Here is a 19,025-nt window from a genome sequence, read left to right as displayed (position 1 = left end):
AATTTTTATGTGGAAATTTGCTCTCTAATCCTTCTGCCAGTCTGCAGTGCAGGCGCAGCACAGATATTGTTTACAAGGGTTGTTTTTGCTCAAGCCAGTCAGAGAATTTCAGTTGTTTCTCATTGAAGGCTAGATTTTGGAGCACTCTTTTAATTTCACAAGATTGTTATGAAGTGCAGCATAACAGAGAGATGTGGGGGCTCAACTAAATGTAAAGTTATTCAAGTAACTCAACTTACCTCACAGCAATACCTCTCAAAAGGTTTGCTGACATTAGTAACCATAGGAAACTGGTCATACCAGAGCAAGCTGCAGACATAAAACCCCCGTGCATCAAACAGCATGTAGGAAAAACAAATTGCAAATACAATTCGGTCTTGACTTTAATCAGCAAACTTCTATATTGTTTGATTCCTTACAATGATAAAAACAAATCTCTTGAAAACAAATTCATTTTTATTAGATTTGTTATAAAACATCAAATATACACTTTATTACATATTAGTTTGTATAAACAGTAACTATGTCTAGGTGTTCATATATAAAGTAGAATGCTTGTCTCTTCAGGACAGTTTAATTATAACAATGAAATATATGAAATACATGATGTGCAGCAAGTGATCAATAAATGAGGCATGCAGTAGATATTGTCGTTAGAAAATGGTGGCTAAAATAAAACACATGCACTTAAAAAAAAACACACTCCTGAATAAAACCAGTCCCAACAAACCACTTGTGGTGACAGCAGAAAATGCTGGCGTCCTTTGGCGTCAACAGACTAACCGAATTACATAAATAAAAGACAGACAGATATAACACATGGCATTTCTGAAAACAAAAAAAGAAAAAAAAAACTGCATGAGAGAATCAAGAGATTCGTGCATTATATAAATAGAAAGATTGGCGAGTTATGCTACTTCTTTTTAAATAAAAGTCCATATGTTTTGTTCAACACAAAACTAATAAAAATGCTCTGTATGTTACTCCCTACAAACTCAAGCAGCTTAAAGTAAGTAAAGTTGTAGGCTAAATGTTTCTCCCTGTTTCCAGTCCTTATGCTGAGCGACCAGGCTGCAGCCTGTAGCTTCCTAGGTGATCGACATTTGACATTGGATCTTCTCTTCAAACACTCAGCAAGAAAAGATACCTTTTTGTCAAATGATTATTTAAAAAATGAGCCAATAAAGTCCAGTCTATATGTGGCTTGACATTTTCTGCCATAATAAGAACACATTTTTACTTTCTTCTATTATGCTGCCACCCAGAGGATTGACACTCCGCTTCCTGTCTGGTGACTGATCTGGTTTACGCGTCCTCGTACACAGTCCAATGTGAAGAACACCACTGTGCCATTGTGAACCATGAAGGATGCCCGCAGGCTCACACTGGCCCACTGGCTGCCCTCTGGCATCTGGCCACCTACCTGCTGGGCCAGAGGCAGCGGTCGAGCTCCTTCTGCCACCCTGCCTCCCCCTGACCCCTCTATATCACTTCGCCTTAGCAGAGTCACTTTGACCAAGTTGCAGGAGTGAATGAGTTTAAGATCCAGAGACACGCTAGCTGTGCCACTTTCCCTGAAAACAAAATCCCGTCTCTGATCGGACGATCCCTTCTCCAGCAGTCCCATCTGGGACACCTGAGTGCTAGTCTGGCGAAAGAACAGAGGCTTGTTTCGAACAGCCCCTGAAGGAAGGCCAGAGTGAGCCACAATGGCGGATAGTGAGGATGAAATAGCAGCAGGAACCCAGACCAAACTGAGGGCACTAATGCCTGTCTCGTCACCAAAGAAGCGAACATTACACTGAGCAGGAGAGAGGATCTCAAAACTCAGTGTGTCCCCCGGACCCACTTTAGCCACTCCAGCCAGAGATATGGATGTGTCTCGGTAGTGGACCCCTGATTTGAAGGTACGGCACAGCTCCGTGCCCGTTCCATTAAGGTTGAGGTACGCCAGCAGCTGGAAGCCTTCACTCACACAGGCCTGGCCCATGGAGTACAAAGCCTGCTGAAATACAAAACGCACAGTACCACTTTCTGCAAAACGGATCCCGCGACTGTCATGAGTCAGCCCCACTACATAAGGGTCAGAAGTGGAAGTAGTGCGGAACACCGGGCGATAGTTTGTGTGGTAGTGTGCAGACACCATTGCCTGTGCTGTCATGGCGACGGCCCCAGTGTCATGGGAAAGCCAGAGGAGGCTGAGCGGAGCTGCTGATGTGTCGTATAGTTGCAGCCCTTGATTGCTTTGGTTACAGTGGTGGCTGGTACTTCGAAGGAACAGGGAAATTATGTAACCAGGAGCAACCTCTGCTACCCCACTGATGCTGACACTTTGAAGTGACCTTCCTTCCTGCTGCTCCACTCTTATGCCGCTGAGGTCGTGACCTTCCGATCCGTCAGAGTTGTTCAACCGCAGACAAACCTGGATAAAGCTACGACAACCATGGCTCAGTGAGAGATTCTCATCCAGCCAGATCAGACCGTGCTGTCTGAGCAACAGATGCCCATCCTCAGCAGACACCAGGCCTGCATCACCTCTTCCTTGGATGAGAAGCTGCACACTGGGAATGGCAAGAGCAAGAACATGGCCTTTAGCCCCTGGAAGACTCACATCACCGGCCCAGGACAGAGAGAGGGTGCTGTCGCCAGCAGCAGGACCAGAGCAGATGGTGTCTGTGGTGAAGGTACAGGGGGAAGCTACAGGTTCTCCGTCACACTCATTGCAGGCCTGACACTCATCCATGTCCGAGTTGTAGAAGTAACTGTGGCCACACGTTCCTGAGCTGGCGTCCCGCTCTGTCATGCCCTGGCACCTGAAACCACCTGTCAAAACCAAAGTAAAGAAAAAAGACCTGGATGTTGGTTAAAACATGGTTTAAACCACTGCTGCCCCTCTAATGAGATTCTAACTATCAATAAATATTCAGCTACTCAACAAAATGCAGGCAATTCTGACAAAATACCGAAGTAATTACCTGGTGTGTTCAGACACTTCTGTTGATCTCCACACAGATCAGCTATTTCAAGGCATTCATCTCTGTCCTGTAATGAAAAACAAATTTACACTGTGAATCTATTTAAAAGCATAATGTGGAAAGGACTGATGAACAGTATGAAGGCATTTAGCAGCTGTAGAGTCACAACAGAGCTAAGTGGGAGTGAATGCTTAATCTATACTTTTGTCACTTGATGAGAAACACATCTACAAATAAATGCTAATCTTTCTTTGCATCAGTTTGATGTGTGATGACGCTGGTATTTCAACTTTAAAAGTGATAAGATGTCAGGGTTCACAACTTGTTTTCACTTCCCCCAACTAACTGACAAATGTGTTATTTCATGAACTTTTTTACTTTTTGGTTTTTGCAACATTGACTCAGTGGCTCAGTAGCCGCCTGCAGACCACAGGGTCGGAGGTTCAAGCCCCACTCATGTCATGGTGTCCCTAGGCAACAGCCCAACAGCCCCTCCCCACCCCCAGCCGTGCAGTGTCAGTCCCATGGGGGTCCTTGGGAAGGGTTGCGTGAGGAAGGGCATCCAGTGTAAAAAGCTGTGCCAAACCAACATGCGGACAAATGATCCACTGTGGCGACCCTGAACTTAATTCATTCTAAAATAGATAATAGAAAATAATCTATTTAAGTAACTTACCCAAATCATTGCTGGTGCAGCCAATTGGTTTATCACACAACTGTTTAAATGGTCACCTGAGAGCAGTAAATGTGTTTAAAGGATTGTAAACTTGGATCTGGAAGGTTGAAAATCTCCGAGGACGCAATACAAGAAAATGTCAAATGATTATCCCTTGGAAAACAGTTAAAACATCTAATAAATAATGGTAAAAGAAATATGGCAAAGGTGTAAATCTAGATCAGGCCTTTCTAAAAACACTGATTGACTAGTGAGAGAGGCAAAAAAGACAAAAACAGTGTAAAGAATGAGGGGTTCATTGCTTTTATTACTGTCTAATGTGCATTTGCTTAACACTAACTTGAAGGGGTCGAATACTTTTGGAATCACTTATTTTATGTTGTACATGTACACTTTACTTTTTAAAATTATGTTTTCACTCTGAAAGAATTTATTAATAGATCATTTTTACCACAAAATGAACAATTATTGAATGTTAAAAAGACATAAATGGGAACCTTTGAGGTGAATGTTTCATCCTGTTAACAGCAACTTGACTGGCTCAGGAAGGGATAGCACCACAAGGCAGTAACTCCAGTTTATCTGTCCTGAATTCTGCTTGTTTTTTTCTGTGGTGATTCGGGGAAGACAAAGTAATATGATAATGTAAGTTGTTTTTATTTAAGCTTACAGTACCTGGCAGATTCTGTCTGCATGAACTGAACACTGAGCAACCAGGAAGAAGCCAGCAGGACAGATGGTGCACTTTTCACATCGAGGATGGCCGCTGCTAAAACTGCAGTACTCGTCTGGACCACAGCTGCCACAGGACAGGGAACGTCCCACCTAATGAAAATAATAATCAAAGATGGTCAGAACCATGTCTATGGTATTTAGAGTAAATAATTGCCCACCATATATTACACATATCTTGTTCACACGTGCAATCAATCTGAAATATGCTTGATGAAGATGAGTTAGAATACATCACATTTCTTTTATAAAAAAACAAAACAATGCAGGACATTATTATGGGGTTTCACTGCTCTGCTATAATAATTTAGCTGCAATTGACATTTACTCCCTTTAACTTTACTTACAGATTAGTTTTATATTTAAAGACTGAAAAAAGTCTTTAAACCTAACCTAACCCTGCTTGATCCTCCTAGTGTTGATCCTTCATTTGTAGCTCACCTCCACCACACTGGCCTCCACGTCCACCTTGTGCAAAGAGAGAGCCTGCTGTGCTTGGTGGGCTCTAAACTGCCCACTCAATGTTTCCATATGACTGTCCAGCTCCCCCTGGAGGTTCTGCAAAGATGTTTGTTTGATGCCATCCATCAATAATTTGTACTGTGCTTTCACCTGCAGGTAGAAAAATAAAATATAGTTAAGGAGACACTTTTTATAGTGATTCATCTCAATCTATCAATTTACAAATTAAACCACAAAATGTGAGTGTACTACACACAGTATAGTCTATTCCAACTGAAATGAGATACGGAACATGCTTCTCCTCTTATCACCATATGGCATAAACACGCCACAGGGAGGCCAATGGTCAAATTAAACTTCCGAACATGAGGTGTTTTCCATCCACCTCATCTAAATAAAATGTTAACGTTTCTCTAATCACTGCCTAATAACAGCAAACACCAACTATTAACATCTGCCTGATCATTAATCACAGCAGCCTTACTTGCTCCATCTGTTCATACATCCTCCTCTGTTGGTCCAGTATTTCTCTCTGCTGGTTGACCAGCGTCCCCTGCTGCTCACTCAAGAGCCTCTGCAGCCCCCTGACCTCATCCTGCTGGCCCCTGAGGGCCTCTACCAGCTTCTCGTGGCTCTTAGACAGCTGCAGCTGAAGCACAAGGGCATCTTCTGAGGGAAGCTCATTCGTGCCTGCAGCAAAGAAAGCAAACTATTAAACAGAAATGTGTGTGATTTATTTCCTCACTGGCTGTTGTTTTGATTACAACATTTTAATCCATGTTTCATTAGGTGACCAAACTGACCTGGTTTTATGTCACATGTCAATTGTATCCATGTTCCACGTTCCGACCCAAAGTCTGGAAGCTCGTCCAAAAACTGCGCTGCACGGTCCGTCACATGTACAGGAGAGGAGCTGCCTCTTCTGTCGTCTCCAACGTGCGTATTGCAACCATCTCCGACGCAAGCCTTGGGCTTTTGGTTCATCCGAAGTGGCAGTTTACATCCAATGCCTTTGCACTCTCGTGTTGCACTGTCATCAGGTGTAGAACGGTGAGAGACAGTGGTGGGACAGGTCCCACCGGCGCAGCCAGGATGGAACACCTCCGCCGTGATGGTTCTGGGGTTCGTCCTCCTGGTGCCATCCGTACCAGCTTGTTGTCCAAAGCCTCCCTTCTGAGGCTGTATAATGGTGTACGGGGCTAACGGCGCACTCTGAGCTTGCTGATGAGTGAACTGATGACTATCCTTTTGGTACTTCGGGTAGACTTGTCCTTGTCTGGGTTGAGCAGAGTGAGGAAACTGCCGTCTGGACGTTGCTGCCTCCGTGCGCCCCTGGCAGTGCGCTCCGACGCAATGTCTGCTCCAGTCCTGGCCAGAGAAGCAAGGCGCCCCCCGACAGAGCTCAGATACACTCTCTACTCTGCCAAACAAAGATGTGACACAGAAGAAAAATATGGTAGAAAATGGTGCCATGTTGCAATGCTGAAAAGTAGAAACAGTCCACGTGTGAATGGTGCCCCCCCTTTTTGCGCACCAATGCTTCAGTCCCGTAGGTCTTGTGTAATCATCTCTTAAAGCCTTTAATGAAAAATTATCCGTAACGTAAATGCCAGTTGATGCTGAGAAAGTAACACAGACGCACAGACATTCAGCTTGTCTCCATCGTGAACACTGCGGGAATCCCTTTGCCCTCTCTGAAGATAGCTACGTCTAGCCCACATGTGGTGCTCGCTGCTCATAATTGGCAACAGGTTTTGCTCCTAGTCTTAAATTAACCCGTAGCTTTCCCGGACATACCGCTCAACAGAGTCACCCCATTCCTATTGAAGCTGTACATGTGATAGATATTTGGACTATTCGACTGGTATTTTTATTCTCACACTCTCACAGGTTCAGCCAGAAGCAGTTCATTATGCACAATCAACTTATTTTTCTTACCTTTTAGCATTTTGATGACAGGTTCAGCCCTGTGGATTTTTTATAAGCACACGCAGAATGAAAATCTCTGCTTTACATGTCATGGAGCCTTTGATCCCTTCTGTAACACTGGATTAGGCTGGAGTGGTGGGACTTTTGAAACACAACTCTGTAATATCGTAAAGTGCCAGGCCTGCTTCTCCCGTAAAATGTAAACTTTATTAGAAGTTATGGCCACTCATTTCCTCTCTCTGACCCATGTGGATTTGATTAAAGCTTTAACCCACATTAAAAACTCTCCTCTCATTTTCACAACAAGCACAAGAACAAATACACACAAGGAATGTACACAAGTCAGTGTGTAAATTCTCTACCTCTCAGTACTATTTGGTTGGAAATCATTCACATTAACAGATGAATGTATTTGAGTTGAGAATGTTTTATTTTCTTAGATAATCAAAGAAACTTGAAAGTGTAAAACAGCAGTGTACACACACATGCACAAACACAGCAGTTGACATCTGGGCTACTTTAAAAATTACTGCAGAGCCCACACATGATTCTGAGTTTGACATCAGCACAGACATCAGGAGACCCTTCTGAAGTTGTTGGTGTCTGTCCACACTGTTTGCAGCACTTTCACACCATAAGACTTTTTTACAGTATCTGTACTATCGAGTGTTGCTATTATCATCACTGTCTGCTACCACATTAGTGTTTTTTTTTTCCATAATTCGATATGTGAAACTGAACACAACACAGGCAGCTCAATACATTTATGGTAAAAATGTTCTTCTTTACTGCAGCTTGTTCTTATTGAGTGGGTACATGTCATGGCAGAAAAAGCCCCACACCCATGTGGTTTTTGGTATGACGTTTCAAAACACCAGCTCTAAAAAAAGCTGAAGGGGGGGAGGTAAGAAGAAATTTGCAGCAGTTGTCCACAGCAGATAATTCTCATAACTGGTAAATATTTACCTCTTTGGATCTAGAAATTATAACTGTAGTTGATATTACACCAGAAAGCATTAAGTTGGTAGTCTCCCAGTTCCTCCTGACCACATATTGAAGTGTCCTTGGGTAAGACACTGAATCCCAAAACGTCCTTTTTGTATGCTTCATTTTAGTAAAACCATCTGCTAAAAAACAAACTGTATCTGTATTTGGAATATTTGGCATTAAAGTGACATATTTGTCATTTTTTTGCACCAAGCAAACATGTTATTATGTATTTACACTGACTTTATTCCAAATATGCCAACTATCCTTCATGTGCCGCAGTCTGCTCGCCCTTAAACAGACTCTAGACCTACTCTTGATCCTGTGTATGTCATGAAGGAGCTATGCACATTTATATTCTTCACTGGAACATGTACATATGGTTTGATACTGTATATTTTTCCTTTTCAATACACTGAGTGACTTCCTCTACTCTACATCATCCCTACATCGGTCACTCAATTATTTAAAGACCCTTGAAACTCACACGTGTTTCTTGTTACACTGATTGATTAGACCTTGTTAAGGCAAGGCTCATTTAATTGTACAGCACATTTTAACAACACAGCAATACAAAATGCTGTATATGGGGCTAGATAATAAAAAAACAAACCAGTATAAAGAGACACGTGTAAATGTTATACAACCAACCATATGTCTTTCAGTCCTTCTCCAGCTCTTTCTTTAAAACAAACAAACAAATAAAATTGTCAGTTTTAAAACGCAGACCTCGATTTAACTGCATAAAAGCTGAAATCTGCTCATAAATATTTAGTTTGGACAGTAAGCAGACCTGTGTCTTCACAGTTCCATATTAATTGCAGATCAAACATCTATTTGATCCTAAACAATTCAGTGCTTCATTTTTAGACCAACAGAAGTCATCTGTGTTAAAATCAATTCTTTGACACATTGGAAAACATGTGAAGAGCTCAGAAGTAGAAACGTACTGGATCAACAGCAGAGGAAGACAGATGTCAATTTCCTACAGATGCACACACATACATACACACACACTGAGGAAAGGTCTAATTGCATAAAATAAATGAGAACACCTGTGTAGCTCTAGCATGATTACATATTGAGCTGTGGGAAGTGAAGTGAAGAGACAAGAAAATCGTGGTCAGTAGCTGTGGTGGATAATTAAAAAGTATAATTAAAAGAATCAACCTCATTTTGTCTTACCAGAAAAACTGTTAAATCTACTTCCTGATTTCACAGGATGTTATATTACTGTCTGCAGAGGCAGTGTAAAGTCACATGCACCAGTGGTTAAGACAAGTACACACATTTAATATTGCTCCCATGTGTGAAAGAGACAGACAAGGTAAGAACACTGAACATTTTTTGACTTATAGAAAATGTTTTTTCTAATTTAGGAGACAAAGCTGTGTATGATGCATGGCAAACGAATGAAACACAAATGTTAAATGTCCTGTTAAATTTAACACTGCTGTCAGTGCGACTGTCCCTTTAAGAGTTAAATACTTGAACGGTCAGATCAGCTTTATTTAGGACAAACACATGTCCTCTCCCAGCAGCCAATGGATGGTTGTGCAAGTAATTAGAAAACAGTAAGAAGCTATTGACCACAAGAAAAGAGAAAACATGTTGGGTTACTATGAGCCAGCAATGCTTTTTGATTCCTTTCATGCACATAAGTCTCAATAAATCACTTTTTGTGCTCAGAGTTTGGCTCGTTCGCCTGTTTGCCTGCCCGTCTGTCTTCTGGCGGTTCCTCATTCTGTTGATGTGTTAGACCACAGTGGGAGACAGCAACAATAGATGGCCATGCCTGATGAGAGCATGCAGCATATACACATATACACACATTCACAACGCATGTTTTTTTGCACATATGTCCGGGACTGCAAATACAGTGTCACGGACAAGTAGTTATTAATTCTGGAAAAAGTTACAGCCGTGTAATGTGTTGTTACTACGGGAATGATATTCCAGAAACAGAAGTTAGGATTGACTTTCACATGTGTGAGGCAGAAACCATGAAAAATCACAAAGGTAAAGTTCACTTTCTTGATCTGAAAATTTCACTTTCATATGGAAGCAATACTACCGACTACCACTGTCTCCACCACTCCCATTCTACCTTATTGCAGCTCAATGGATGGCTTGTTTACTAGTAAACATGAAATGAGAACAAAAAACATCAGGCAGGACAGTGTGTCTGAACCAGCTAATATGTGTGTGCATACACTGTTCAGCCACAACATAAAATTTACCTTTTGGTTATAATGTTGTGGTGGACAGGGCTCAATGTGGAAAAAGTAGAATGGCTGGATATGATTAACAGGTGTCAAAACACACAGGGCACTGCAGCTTGCTGCATTTGGGGTTGTAAAGCTACATTACAGCCACCTAGTTGTGTTAATGTTGTGTATATCTGTTGATGAAGAACAGGTGATACAGAGATCAGTAAAGAGCCGGACAGAGGTTCTGAATTTATGAAGATCGCGAACACTACATACTGTACCGTATATGTTACTATGCATTGGACAGAATGCACTTTGCAAACTTCCAGCTGCAGCTTTAATGTGTAAAGTATTTCAAACACAGCCAAGCAGATGTCTGCAATACTCTTTAGATACATAGACTCGCCCTGGTTTTCATTTCTGAGATGTTCATTCACTGTGTCATAGGTAATATTTCTAGCAAAATATACCACAATGCAGTCCATGCAGCTGAAAAAGAGCACAAAGGCAAGGTTGTCACAACAAATACTATAGAAAAAAATAGGTGCGCGACAGATGAATATAAAGTGAGTGTCGGACTTGTTAACTCTTTACCAATATTCATGTTGCTCAGTGTCTGCTGGTATAGTGAAAGCAAGTTTGCAAACAAATTTACATTATGAACATCAAATATGACTTTCACTGAGCAACAATGACCACACTATCAGTTTTGTGGTTTTAAGGATGCAATATGTTATTTTTTGGCATACCAAAAATCTAAATCTTTATGATGACACTTGATTGTTCATTGGGGGTTTAACATTTTAAATGCTAGTAATCGAGCACGTCATTACATGCATACACTACTTCCCTGTGCATCCTACAAAAGAGGATTTACCAAAAGACTAACCAGAAGGAAGTGATAAATTAACAAGAAAAGCACAAATAAGCTTTAATATCATGCAAATGAATGCAAATCTAACCATAAACCTGTTGCTGCCTCAGTTTACATGCAGTACGTACATTACCAGCCATTGCCATCTTAGAGTTTTTTGAAACCTGTTTTATTAAGAGTATATTGTGGGGAAAATTTCACATTGCTTTCCATCATCTCATGTGAAAAGTCACTTTTATAGTTGCAGCTTAAGTCAAATTATTTCTGCATGGTAGAACAGATTTTGGCTCAAGAGAAAATCCTGAATTATCTTCGATATGCTACAGTCTCCACCACTTTAATCCAGAGTTTATGGATGATGAGGTTTGCTGGACTGTGATGAAAAGCAACTTGTGTGACTTCACATCCAGAGAAAGATGGAAGCCATTTTAACCCACCACACACTCTGTACTGTCACTTTGTATATCCCCAGTAATGACGGTGCATTTCAGCGCTTCAACTTGAAATGTATTTGAAACAAGATCACGTTGTGTTTTCTGTAGTGACTGAGCTCAATCTTTGCATATTGTTTATGTTTTTTTCTTTTTGACAGCTATGACAGACATTTTCATACTGTGTATGTGCATGTTTACGTATCATCTGTTCATAACACAAAATATAAATGTTATCCTGGCCTTTCAGAGCTGTTCATGTACCCGCTTTTCCACTTGCTGCATGACACACTATTCAAGAAATAGCTAGTAGAAACTCAATTTAAGCAGAACTGAAAAGGTTTTTAATTTCCAATGCTGCTTCTTTGTCTATACACATTGTCTTAATTCCCAGTGCAGCAATTTAAATAAAAATGTTTTCTGTTTTCTTTTGTCAGATGGACGATATAGACGCCATGTTCAGTCACCTTCTCGGAGAGATAGATCATCTCTCTCAGGTGAGGTTCTATTTCTTTCAAGTCTAATAGTCTACACCCACACTGATGGGGCTGGGAGCTCAGTGTTAACAACATACAGTATGACCCTCACAGTGACAATGCTAACATGCAGATATATTTTTAGCTGGTATATTATTTAGCAGATTTAGTCTCATAGTTTGCTCGTTAGCATTGTAGCATTTGATAAACAGAGAAATTTAACCTGATCTGGGGTTACCATTATAAAAAGTAAAAGTAACACATAGTTACACCAACTGATTCTTAGTGGACAGAAAATACAAAAATATATGATATTAAAATATTTTACTCACCACCAAAATGGGTGGATGAGCTTTTGGTGGTGCCAAGTGAAAAACCATCAAAGTCATTGGGATTAATTGTCTGGAGACCATGACGGTCTTTACCGAAATTCATCATCCATCCGGTGCCCGGTGTTGTCTGCTAACGTGGCAAAAAAATGCACTGGGAAACATGTATCATAATGCATCAGTAAATTCAATCTAGAACTCTAAGAAACATACAACAACCTTATATCAACCATCTTTGTCTGCATTCCTTCTCAAAGCATGACCAGATGAGCTGAGACACCCTCCACTGAACGTGCCTGTCAGTGCTTTTGAACTAGGCACTGAGTGCTGTACGAGAAGACAATCAGGCGAATCACTTCATGTTTACCTCGCTAATCTGAACAGTCCCTGATTGCACATGACAGTCTTTGATTTGAAGCTGAGCAACAGACAGAAAAATGTGGGGCAACATTAAGAAATGTATAGTCATCACATCTGGATTGTGCAGTGGACGATCGCTGAAGACAAAAGCACACTTAAGCTGCTCATCATAAAGCAGCAGTTAGCCAAGAAAAACATCACTCCTAACTGTTGAAAACCTCAGCCTGTGGCACAGTCATTACTGTCCATTTCAAATCTCTCTATGTCAGTTAAATGAGTGCAGCTCTAAGACTGCGATCCATTGTTAACACTGCATCAGACGTGCCAGAAAAAGGCTCTGTATGTCACTTTGGCAGCCGTCCTCTTGGAAAGCATTTGCAGAGATGAACACCACTCCACAGGCTGTTACCAGAGTCTGCAAGAAAAGCATTTTGATTAAAGCACTGATCCTCTGAGTCTAAAAACAAAAGGGTTTGAAGTAATTCCACTTACTGCACTGATGAGGTCCATTCCCTTAGTCTCTTTTACTGCCTCGGAGCCAGAAAGAGACAGACAGAGGTGTTTTTTTTTTATCCCTGATTTAAGGAGCTTGGAGGTGTCATTTTAGCAGCAGCTCCAGCATGACATCATGTCAAACACACTCATCAGGGTTAGAGTGCACGCTGGCAAACATCATTTTGTGTGCAGGTTGGCACGTTGCCCAGCTGGTTTATGACTGAGCCTGTGGAGACTTCTGATCATGATTAAAGTATTTCAGTTGTAATAAATGCTCTTTTCCTTCATGGCCTTTTAGTCCTTTAATGGGGGCCCATTTTAGCTGGAGAGGTTCTGACTGTTAGAGCTGGAGCATTCTCTTTGTTTGAGAAGCTCAACTTGTTGGACTACAACATTTTAAATTTGCCAATTCATTTTCTTGATTAACGACATGATTAATTGTCCGTACATACGTATGCTGAGGGAAATGTGTTTTCTATTACTGGGAAACAATGTCACTGACAATGTGATACAACAGTTCAGAGCAGTTCAAGGACACATGTGGCTCCTTTGGATTTTGGAGCTGCTCTTTGTTATGTGAGCTATTAAACTGTAGCCTCTGCCAAAAATATGACTTCTGATTTGAACATTATATAAAACCTTTAATTGGTGCATTATACAATTATCTTATGGGTGTGGACAAAACAGTGAGTCTGTGATTAAATTCCTGTCGCATTACCTCCTCCCACCCCCCATCCCCCCACACAGAGTCTAGGACCTGCAGTGGACCCACCAGAACTGGACCCTCGCTCAAACAGAGAGAGCACCTTCTCCATTGGCTTCACAGACCCGAATGGTGAGCATTCATTTTCAAGGCATGACTTTTGTGTTGGAAGATGGGGAGTGGCTGTTTGTTCTAATGCCAGAGGGACAGGGCACGCCATAAAGCGCCATTAGGATTTGTTAGGACCAAGCCAGATTAGCCGTTTCCCTGTTTATAATGTGATGGTGAGTAACTGAAAGAGATACAGTTATAATGTATTAGAGTTTAGATCTGGTTGTTGGTTGGTAACTTGTTTAAATGATGTCGAGAGTAAAAAGTACTTCCTGTTTTTTTCACATTTAGGTTGACATTTTGGGTTCCACAAACAAATGGCAGACTCTGCCACTAACAGTAAAATGGTCTACTGGTAATTACGTGTGGCTCTATAAATTATGTCCTCACAGAGTGCCTTAATGAACTGGAGGACAATGACCTGGATGCTCTGGTGGCTGACCTGGGGACCAGATCAGCTTTACAAGAGTTCACCACTTATCTGCAGGAGAGCAGTGCTGCAGACAACCACAGTGCATCACCTTCCATGTCTCTGGGATCTGAGGCAGTCGCTGCCCTTCCTCCACCCCCACACAATGAATCATCTGGGGCTGTGAAAATGGTAACAAAAAACAAAAACCAGCCAGTAATCTTAAAGATAAACATAAATTCTTGAACATCATAAAAATAATAAATAAAATATGTTGCTTTCAGAGTGAACGTCAGACAAAGGCAGACAAAATAAAAATGGCTCTGGAGAAGCTGAAAGAAGCCAAAGTTAAAAAGGTGACTGCAGCAGGTATCTTACACATTATCTTACTCATGGGTCTAATTCTGTACTTTAAATGCATGACTAACTGAACTCTGTCATAGTTGATTATTAAGGTGCTGTTGAGTGATGGCAGCTCCAAGACTCTGATGGTGGACGAGAGACAGACAGTCAGAGAGGTTCTGGACAACCTGTTTGAGAAGACACACTGTGACTGCAGCATCGACTGGTGCCTGTGTGAGGCCAATCCTGAGCTGGAAATCGGTGAGATGCTGAAAGACACACATGCACGCAGACAATCACCTGAACCCAGAGATAGGAGACACAAGGCAAAACAGAAGATTGATGTAAACATCTGAGGACATTTATAACGTTTATCTGCTCTCTGATTTTCCAGAAAGAGGCTTTGAGGACCATGAATGTTTAGTAGATCCACTGTCTGCCTGGCCTCGCCACAGTGAAAACAAAATCTACTTTGTGCTAAAGCCTCAGAAGTATGTGATGTTCACAGAGCCACAGGTGAGCAGGAGCAGGCTACAGTTACAGCATATGTTCTTCACAGTAAAAGTTACATCCAGTCTCTAAACTGACCCATGCTTTTCACACACCACAGTTGTTTTACCTGTGGAAGAAGAAGAAGGAATGTTTGAATGGGATTAAGGAGGACGCTAAGCAACTTTTGCTTAAGGTGGGTTATCCACTGGGATTTTGTTTCTGTGTGTCAATCTCAAACTCAATCTCAAACAGAAAAACAATAGTTACAACTATAAAAATGTTATTCTGTGATAGTATGATTTTTTTTTTCATCTTTGTCCTTGCAGGAGAATTTTGGCGGTTCTGCTCTGATTGTTCCTGATCTTGAAGGAGTATTGCACCTAAAGGAAGATGGGAAAAAGGTTTGGAAACCTCGCTACTTCATGCTCAGGGCTTCGGGCATCTACTACGTACCCAAAGGAAAGACAAAGGTGTGACAAATAAAATTAGAACTACACATTATTGTGTTTTATTTTTAATTTCATTTACGGTGCACTGTTGTCATCTATGTTGTTGTCCTAGAGACAACAGATAGGTGAGAGATCACACTTACAAACCAGCATGCACCACCTCCCACACACATTGTCTTTTAAAAGAGACGGGTAAGCATGTCATGTGCTGTCAAGTTGTCATGACACTGATGGTTATGTTTCTTGCACCAAACATTAACTCACACGAGGTTACAAAAATAACCCATTATGTGCATCTTACTTATTCTTACTCAGCATCTTTATTTGACTTCTAACCAAAACTGAAGTATTTTGGGTGCAGAGTGGTAGTGACAGTTTAGTTTAGTTTTGTTATGTGTTTTAGTGTCAAATAAAACTTGTTCTGTATTTTCATCTCATGAGTTTAATAAGGTCACCACCACTGACATGTAAAGCAGTGGGTTTGCTTAGCATGAATCCTGCATATAATATCAGCGAACTCTGTCCAAAGATAAAAACCAAGCCAAATAGGAGATTAACATGTTAGATTTTATATATTACTACTAAATTCACAAAAGGTCAAACTTTAAAAATGCTTAAGTGCATATCTAAATATTTATGATGTTGACGAATGTTGTCAACATTTCTATATTAAGAACTGTAGTTGAATATGGCAAAATCCTTAAACAAAGAGAGGACTCTATTTTCTAGTCTAGAATGGTTTACATCCAAGCACTGAAGCGAAGCAGAGGAAGAAAAGGCGGGAGAAAGAGTCCGGGAAATGAAGATGGACAGTGTGAATTGAGGCCTTACCGCTGTTAAGGAGAAACATGACGTTCTGTCACTAAGACAGAGCAGGAAAATACAGCCCGTGCAGACATGCTCCAAAGAAATCCAAGAGGGAGAAATTAATGAGAGGGAAACAGTGTCAGACAGATGTGCAAATCACTAACATAAAAAAGCTGCGGGAATCTGGAGAGGATACTTCATTAGGCGAAAGGGAAAGAAATGGCCAAACTCAGAAAGAAACAACAACGTACAGTCATGCTGTGAGAAGTGAGAATAGAGTCATGGGGAAAAAGTGGAAGATTAGCTCAGGGGAAAAGCTGAAAGAGCAACAAAGGACAAGGACTAATAGTCATCTTCTGTGTCTCATTTTCACTTCTACGAACCTTTGTAGTCTCTAGTAAAAAATGCCTTCATCATTGTGGTTTAATGTGTAAACATGCAGAGCTTCTGCATAACAGAAAAATGGAAGAAATGTCGAAATGATTCAGAGACAAAAACAAAATGGAGTTTAATGCAGACTTTCTTTAAAAATAAAATAAAGGCAAATATCCTTGCATCAACTTGTTTTCAAAGACATGTCTTTATTATTACCAATCATAAAAAAAGATTATACTTGTAAACACAACATGCTAAAAATCTACCACAGTTTGAATAACCTGCATGCGGACTGCTCTAATCTATCCATCCATCCATTATGTGTGGCTACACCCTGGACACGTCTCCAGTCCATCTCAGGGCCAACACAGAGAAGCATACACAGACAGACAGCCACTTGCACTCTCATTCACACCTAAGGCTATTTTAGAGTCACCAATCAGAAAGGTTGAAGCCTACCTTCTATCTACACTCACATTTACTGGGTATGATGCCAAAATAAGATTTTTGTAGTTTTTTTTGTAATTCCAAGAAACATTTTGTTGTGCTCACAGCATCTGCAGTTTAACCTGAAACTTTACCATGTGCATAAACACAACAAGTTCCACATTTCCAAACACAAAATGTTTCTCTCTTCCAGTCCACCAGTGATCTGGCCTGCTTCGTCCGTTTTGAAAAAGTTAACATCTACACCACCAACAATTACAAACAGAAATACAGAGCTCCCACCAACTTCTGCTTCATGGTGAAGGTAAGACCATCAGTTGTAATCGCTGAAGATTTAATGAGGTACAGGATATAAAGCACATTTGTTTGTAGTTTACTTGAGGGAGTAACTAGAAGAATGTTAACCAAACGTGTCAACCACTTGCATTTATATATTTTGAGCTTTGCACTCCTGCACTCCTAAACTGCAACAGCTAAAACCCAGTTGTCAAGAATCAACAACCCTCTGGTGTTCCTCATTTTGCCCTGGGTGGAATGTGTGTCCTTTACTCCCCATTGGTATGTCAAACAAGTGCTTTTTCTGTGCCAACTTTTCTTCTTCAATGAGTATAATCACATTTGGGATTTCAGTTTTTGTCCATTTATTATACATTTAATAAAGAATGAGCCTTTGGTGTTATTTGTACTTCAATGTTCAGTGTGAAAACAGCTTGTTGTGGTGTGCCCTCTGCTGGCTTCTGGTGTGTATACTACAAATACACAGATACCCTGTCGGGGACACATTGGAAGCAGGGAAAAACAAAATGCACTCAAAGGAGGAGACATTATGTCAAGTTTAAGATGCAGTGGTGAAACTGTGCCAGTGACTAAAGGTCCCTCAATGTTATGGAAGAGTAATTATGTGTGTACTCTTACTGTACTTTCCCCCCAGCATCCCTGCATCCAGAAAGACTCTCAATACACCAAGATCCTGTGCTGTGATAATGAACACATTTTGTCACTGTGGGTCAACTCCATCAGAATAGCCAAGGTCAGACTCAACATATTTAATAACACGACGTACTTTAATGTGAGCTTCAAATCAGAATTGTTGGGAACTGTATGAATATACTGGCAAAGACTTAAAAAGATGTGGCGTGTGTGTGTGTGTTTGTGTGTGTGTGTGTGTGTTCAGTATGGGAATGTCTTGTATAAAAATTACCAGGCTGCAGTGAAGAGAGTGTCTACTAGTCTCATATATGCTGCACAGAAAGGCAAGTATAAAAAAAACATTACAAAACACGGCCTTAAGAATGTTCTTAAAGCTTCAAAATCTCAGAAGCGTGTAGTATGTAGAAAGGTTATACAGAGAAGCCAATATTCAGATATCTGTGGGTCCACAGTCACTGTCCTATAGATGCTACTTGCTGGACTTGCTTTATGTTCTTGAAGACATTATTAACCTCTGTGGAGTCATTAAAACATTAACATCTTGATTACTGAGAAGACACACTGTCTGTCGTGTGTATCATTAGTTCAAATTGTTTAGATTTTAGAAAATGAATTTGCCAAACTTAAATGAGTAAATATTCAGACTATAATCAGAATCTCTGAATTTTCTTTTGTCTTTGTAGACCATTCCAACAGCCACACCACCGAGCTCAGTCTGCCACGATCTTCATCTCCAGCCAAATTCGAAGATGTTGCAGACTATCCACATGAGCCTCCACCTGAATTTATTCCGCCTCCTCCTCCTAAACATGCACATGTTTAAGACACATCTCTGTGTGTCTCTCAGGGTTAACTTTAGCCTGGATACAGCCAGCTGAACCTCTACACACGTCCACATGCATACTCAGTGCCACACACAGGATTAAGGCATGCATATGACAGGTCACATGCCTGCAAAGTAAAAGAGCATCTTTGAAAGCTTTTATTTATTTTCAGACATATATTTATTTGAAACATTTTTAAC

The 19,025-nt window shown here is 40.8% G+C and overlaps 2 protein-coding genes across 2 annotated transcripts; one reads left to right on the top strand and one right to left on the bottom strand.

Annotated features, from left to right (window-relative positions):
- Window positions 1-435: 435 nt before the first annotated feature.
- Window positions 436-6,621, bottom strand: si:ch211-252f13.5 (uncharacterized). Its single transcript, XM_067475349.1, has 6 exons — window positions 5,649-6,621; window positions 5,330-5,535; window positions 4,825-4,995; window positions 4,327-4,476; window positions 2,976-3,042; window positions 436-2,823 (listed from the first exon to the last, which is right to left on the bottom strand). Exons 1-6 carry the CDS (start codon window positions 6,316-6,318, stop codon window positions 1,250-1,252), a joined length of 2,838 nt encoding a protein of 945 aa, XP_067331450.1. The 5' UTR covers window positions 6,319-6,621; the 3' UTR covers window positions 436-1,249.
- A 2,367-nt stretch (window positions 6,622-8,988) lies between these two features.
- On the top strand, window positions 8,989-18,871 carry LOC137098213 (amyloid beta A4 precursor protein-binding family B member 1-interacting protein-like). Its single transcript, XM_067474211.1, has 13 exons — window positions 8,989-9,088; window positions 11,714-11,773; window positions 13,684-13,771; window positions 14,143-14,351; window positions 14,444-14,515; window positions 14,603-14,762; window positions 14,896-15,017; window positions 15,112-15,186; window positions 15,320-15,463; window positions 17,265-17,375; window positions 18,003-18,101; window positions 18,246-18,324; window positions 18,685-18,871. The coding sequence occupies exons 2-13, from the start codon at window positions 11,714-11,716 to the stop codon at window positions 18,822-18,824; spliced, it is 1,359 nt and encodes a 452-aa protein (XP_067330312.1). The 5' UTR covers window positions 8,989-9,088; the 3' UTR covers window positions 18,825-18,871.
- Window positions 18,872-19,025: the final 154 nt, after the last annotated feature.

The sequence above is a fragment of the Channa argus genome, chromosome 14 (assembly GCF_033026475.1).
Source record: "Channa argus isolate prfri chromosome 14, Channa argus male v1.0, whole genome shotgun sequence".
NCBI lineage: Eukaryota > Metazoa > Chordata > Actinopteri > Anabantiformes > Channidae > Channa > Channa argus.
This window is presented reverse-complemented; position numbering and strand designations above follow the sequence as displayed.